Raw genomic sequence first — 6,000 nt, forward strand, 5'->3', positions numbered from 1 at the left:
TCACTGCCACACACTGTCACCTATCCAGTTATTGAGAAATTCAAAGGTGTTTCCAGGCTACAGAGGGCGAAAAGTGCAGCCCTATTTGGTTGCGGATATCCAGGATGATGTTCTCATCACCTACTTTTGCATGGCAGCAGCCATATCACTCTGCAACTCACAACTGGCAACCCACTGAAGCTAAGCAGGTGGTCAGTACCTGAATGAGAGACCTCCTGGGAAAAACTAAGGTTGCTGCTGGAAGAGGCGCATACCCTGCAGTCCATGTGGGTCCTAATGCCCCAGTATAGTGACGGGGACACTATACTGTAAACACGTGCCGTCCTTCGGATGAGACGTAAAACCGAGGTCCTGACTCTCTGGGGTCATTAAAAATCCCAGGGCGTCTCTCGAAAAGAGTAGGGGTGTAACCCCGGAGTCTTGGCCAAATTTCCCATTGGCCCTTACCAATCATGGCCTCCTAATAATCACCATCTATGAATTGGCTTCATTACTCTGCTCTCCTCCCCACTGATAGCTGATGTGTTGTGAGCGTTCTGGGGCACTATGGCTGCCGTCGCATCATCCAGGTGGATGCTGCACATTGGTGGTGGTGGAGGGGAGTAAAGCGCTTTGAGTGGAGTGTCCAGAAAAGTGCTATATAAGTGTAAGCAATTATTAATTATTATTATTAGTAGTAGTAGTATTACTCCAGGCATAGGCTATAACAGTTTAAACCACTTGGGGCTCCCTTCTCTACCTTTACTTAATTGCCAACCATGTAGTTTCAGAGTGCATAATCTTGAAACATTGAGCTCTTTATGTAGCTGGATAGCTAATGCAGTGGAGACACTAACCTCATCCTTTTCTTTTTTAACCTTTCCTAAATATCCTGCTTTGGAGAGTGAGGATAACATGAGATTTGAGTGCACCATCTGCGCCTTTCATGTTAATAATAATGATTCCTTGCATTCATATGGAGTTTTTTATATCAAAGCATCCCAAAGCACTTTCAATACAGGGGGACCTATTTCATTCACCACTCGCCTGGGTGCAGCTCTCACGTGGGTTAACCTTCCAAAAAGACAAACGCACCCACACGAAAGATCAGATAGATAATGGAAAATTACTTCACCACCACTTGAACTGAGGGGAAACTTCAGGGAGACCAGACTGCACAAGGCCAGGGAGAAATTTGGCTAGGACACAGAGGTTAACACCCCTACTCTATTTTAGAACTGACATGGGATCATTAGTGACCAGAGGGTACTAATTAGCTTCTGTCTTATCTCTAAGATGGTATTGTATGCCCTGTCACCATCTTGAAGCACTGGTTTGCAAACTCTGGCCCAGAAAGAAGAGTGCCATCTTCTGTTCCACTAAATCCACTGGCAGGAGCAACCTGGTTTTCTTCATTCTCCTGTGTTCTACTCTCGCAGTACTGACCAAGCTGAATCTTGCTTAGTTTCTCCATTCTAATAACTTTAATGTACATGGTGAGAATCCTGCTGTCAACAGCAATAATTGTATTTGTAATCAATACTTTTTCACCTATTAGGCATGATACCTGTATAGTTATGAAATTATGCGCCCTTTCGTCAATTAGTTGTTGCTGCATCTGAAGGCTTGCAGACATGAAAAACATGAAGACTGAAAGTGTTTACAAATATATAAAACACTGAAAAAGATTAGTTATGTGCCTCTTCACAGAGCTAGATTTTACTGTGGGGAAAAAAGGCTTCTGTCACTTTAATAAAGCGGTTTCCACAATGTTAAATGCTTTCTCTTCTGTAAAAACATTTACAAAAATCAATCACAAAGGCTTGTGTGGTACAAGATTAAAAGGAACTATGCTAAGCACCTGTAACAGATCTGGCACAGATCTCTCCTCAAAAGAAAATGCAATTCTGCACCATTATTGTGTGTACATATTTTTTCCTTTTGACAATAGGTTTCACTTGACTATAAAGAGAAATTCCGTGTGATAAATGTGCACGTGCAACAGGAAATGAGCAAGGAATGTGTTAAAATCTGTACATTTGTGCTGCCTTCAAAACAAATTCTTCCTTTTGTTTATAAACACCAATTACTGGTGGTCATGAGAGAAATTTGGCACTCCCAAAAGATACAGCAGACAGTTACAGGATGTCAAAAAAAGTTCTCCTGTTACAAAAAGACTGCTCTAATAGGCTCTTAAAGAATAAAAGATCTTAGAAGACAGTATAGTATGAAAACATCCAGGCCTATATGGAAGTTGCTCACACAACTACATAATGTTGTGGTTTGCGGGTCACAAAGATGGAAATTAAACTTGAGTGCAGTTTGAGTCTTAAAAACAAACACCGCAAGGTCTCACAATAAAAGCATGCAAACGATAGGTCCCTCAGTTCTTGGTGCAAAATGCAACATGCACCACTGCACGAGATGAAATTGAAAGTTTGTTTAAAGTAACAACTTTGACTATTGCGCCTTAAGGTGTCTTTAAGGTACAATCAAATCAGCAAACATGTTTGACCTGCTTGTAATTATTATTAATGCACTAGAGTTCATGGATATAAGATTGCCTCAATTCAACATGGGATGAAATTTATAGTTCAGGACCATACACCAAGCATTAAATACTTTATTTTAGATGCAGTACGTGCTACTGTCATACAGCTTATGTTTCTTTCAATTTTGCATATTTTAAAAGATATTTAAAAGGCTTGAGGATTCATAAGCAACAGCTTTGTTAAAATGACATATGTGTGGATCCTAATTCACAAATACGTCACCATATTCCAAACAGGCAATTTTCCATCATTCCAACAGCACACAACCACGGACCGGGAATAAAACCACATTTTCATTTAATTATTTTACAGTGTGGTGATCGACTGTTTCTACCAAGACCAGGGTTGTCAGGGAGATAACGGGGAAAGGGGTTTCACCCACCGCGTGTTAAAATTAACCTAATAACTGAATGTCGAAGATATCAAACTGAAAAAAAACAAACATTATAATATATGTTTGTAATATATGCCATGTATATGATGGCATGTACAAAATAAAAGCCGAGTCTTTGTCCTCGCACTGAAAGCACTGTGTTATGCTATGCAAAACAAATGGGCATGACTTAAGTTAGTCGGCTTCGAGAGGATAACTACAGTATTGTAACTGACACACAACAGTCTGGTGTGCGATACACAATTTCTGTGAGCAGCGCTTGTCAATACACTCCCACGTTACTGCACAGAAAAGAAGAAAGAAAAGTTAATGGACCGAAACGTTGAGGAACACACTGCAGCGAGCACTTCTCTCTTTTTCCCCATCAGAGATGCTGGGCTCAATTGAGACAAAAACAGTTCACGCCTTTCCATTTCAATATCTGCACATGCCAAGTAGTGCTATTTTTAATAAGCTTGATATTTCCTTTTAAAATAAATCATACCCGAATTTATATGTAGGGTTCATATTGCAGTCGCTGTGGAATTTCCTAGCAGTCAATGCTGCTTCCTCAAACACCTCAGAACATGTTTATATAGTGTAATAAATGCATCTGAATCCTAATGTCCATTTCCATTTGACAACAATGCAGGGCTATTTGTGACTAAATATCATTCTGCCTTACAGGCCCTGCATCGTGTGCAAGATCTCAGCTTAGCTTATCGAAAGGAGAGCCTCCCTACTCCGCCACTCTAGAAGACACAATCACTAGTGCAAATACACAATAACAAATGCAATAACCTGAGTTCCATCACCCATACCATGTTAACAGATGCCCAAGATCTGGCTAAAAGGTTAGAATAAATAACTCCAGGGAGCAAAAACTTAATTGTTATATTGATTTGTACATCGATCTACAAAAGTAGTATATTTATTAACCGAAGTGGAGAAGAAACAATGATAATTTAAGTAAGTAATTTGAACTGCCTTTTACCTGAAATGGGTTGCTGAAGTCCGGATCTGCAAACGGGTTGCTGTCAAAATCGGACATTCTGCGTTGATGTTGTCTTCAGTGTTCTCTTGCCCTTAGTGTTTTATTTATCCAATAATTTTAAAGAAAAAAAACTGAAGGGCTATTCCCCCCTCTTCAGCCGCTGCGGTAGCAATACAGCTTGCTCACAGCTTGAGTAGCAAAATGGCAGGAACGGAAGTGATGTCCGAGCCCAATTGCACAGCGCCACATAACGTCATGATCTCCGCCACACTTCAAAGGCTAGAGCTGGGCTCGTTTCTCCTTGTGAAGTAACCTGGATGTTGGTGGTTTAACTGTTTGGACAGTTTATTTATTTTTACGGTTATGCTGTTTTTTCTATACTCTTTACCCACTCTCAGTTGGGCTCGTTTCTCCTTGTGAAGTAACCTGGATGTTGGTGGTTTAACTGTTTGGACAGTTTATTTATTTTTACGGTTATGCTGTTTTTTTCTATACTCTTTACCCACTCTCAGTTTGTCTTCGTATTTTCTAATACATTATTAGAATGAATTGTAATTATCATATTATTTTCCATCGAATCAACAAGATACTAACAACTTGATGAATATGAGGAGTTGGGTGGCTTCCTCTCAATAGACTTTCTTCAATTGCTGCATCTTAAATATTATCATGAAATGAAATCATTGTGTGAAAAAAATTGCTTCGATTTTAACTTCAATTTAAGTTACTGCTTTCGTGAAGGGATCAGTGATATTAAACCAACTGTCACAATGTTGTTAAAAAGGAAGATCTAGATTTGAACACTCACAGTACACCAGCATTTAGTGTGAATATAGTCATCTAGACAATTAGACACTTTTGGAACTAATGTAATCTCTACAATTCTGTATTATTAGTCAGACATACAGTAATTAAAACAAAATATATTATATATACACAAACGTATGTTTTTAAGTTTCCAAATATTTTACACAATCAAAAGTTCACAGACTGCGGTCTAAAAAGATCCATAAGCAGGAATCAGGATCAAGTGCGCAGAAGAGTCATCATATCAAACTATTACCATCTAACTGAAAGATGCATTTCAAATTTGGGCTTTGTTGCTTTTAAACGTATAATGTCCACACTAAGCCCCGATATTGATATGGTTTCAGTATTCTCTTAATGCATTTCTGAATGGTGAAGTCATGTTATTCTGATTTGTGATTGATGTTCCCCCAATCAATTCTGTAAGTGTATGGCAAGTGTGTTTTGTTGCAAAAAGAAGAATTTGGGGGTTACTTTGGATCCTGAATTGGTGTTTGAACCTTACTTGCAGAAGATTATTAAGTCCTTGTAAGATCCACCCATCCAATTTATCAATGCGCACATTGGTTAGCATTGCTGCCTCACAATGCTGGGGCCCTGGGTTCAATTCTTTACCAGGGGTACTATCTGTGTGGTGTTTATATGTCCCCTCCATGTTTGTGTGAGTTTCCTTTTGGTGATTCAGTTTCCTCCTACACTCCAAGATTTACTGGTAGGTTAATTGGCTTCTGGGAAAATTAGCCATGGTGTGAGTACGAGCGTGCCAGTGTTTATGCCTGCCTGCCCTGCAATGGACTAGCTGCCTTGTGCTTGTTGTTTGCCAGGATAGACACCTGCCCCCGCGAAACCCTGAATTCGAAGAAGCTCTCATAAGATATAGTTTTTAAATCTTAGAAATGCTAACAGGCTGTGTCCTACACTGTCTGATTTGGAGCAGAAAAACAAGTCCTGGTGTTTACTTTTTGGAAGACTGAATATTACACTGTCAGGCATGCAGGAGACAAAACTCCACTTAACTTACAAGGTTTTCAGAATTTGGCTGTTAGAATCCTGACTAGGCCACTCGTAAGCAATCAATTACTCCTGTCTTGATGTACTTGCACTGGCTTACTCTCAGATTATCAGTGGATTTTAAAATAACTTTGCTTTTGTTCAAGAATGTACATAGTATTTGGATGAGCATCTAGCCGATATGTAATCTGTAACTCCCTTCTTTGGGACTTTTGCTCAGCTGAGTCTGGTTTGTATGTCTACACTACATGGAGGACAGGGGCTTTTTGTTATTACTCTCCAGT

At 39.5% G+C, this 6,000-nt stretch overlaps 1 protein-coding gene across 1 annotated transcript in view; it reads right to left on the bottom strand.

The window, feature by feature from the left end:
• The window catches only part of scamp1 (secretory carrier membrane protein 1), a 48,361-nt gene extending 44,253 nt beyond the window's left edge, over positions 1 to 4,108 (bottom strand). The window contains exon 1 of the mRNA XM_088629611.1: positions 3,899 to 4,108. Within this exon, the coding sequence (XP_088485737.1) occupies positions 3,899 to 3,955 (57 nt within the window). The 5' untranslated portion in view covers positions 3,956 to 4,108. The remainder of the gene's footprint in view (positions 1 to 3,898) is intronic.
• Between the last annotated feature and the right edge of the window lie 1,892 nt (positions 4,109 to 6,000).

This window comes from Lepisosteus platostomus, chromosome 4, assembly GCF_059453375.1.
Source record: "Lepisosteus platostomus isolate fLepPlt1 chromosome 4, fLepPlt1.hap1, whole genome shotgun sequence".
Taxonomy (NCBI): domain Eukaryota; kingdom Metazoa; phylum Chordata; class Actinopteri; order Semionotiformes; family Lepisosteidae; genus Lepisosteus; species Lepisosteus platostomus.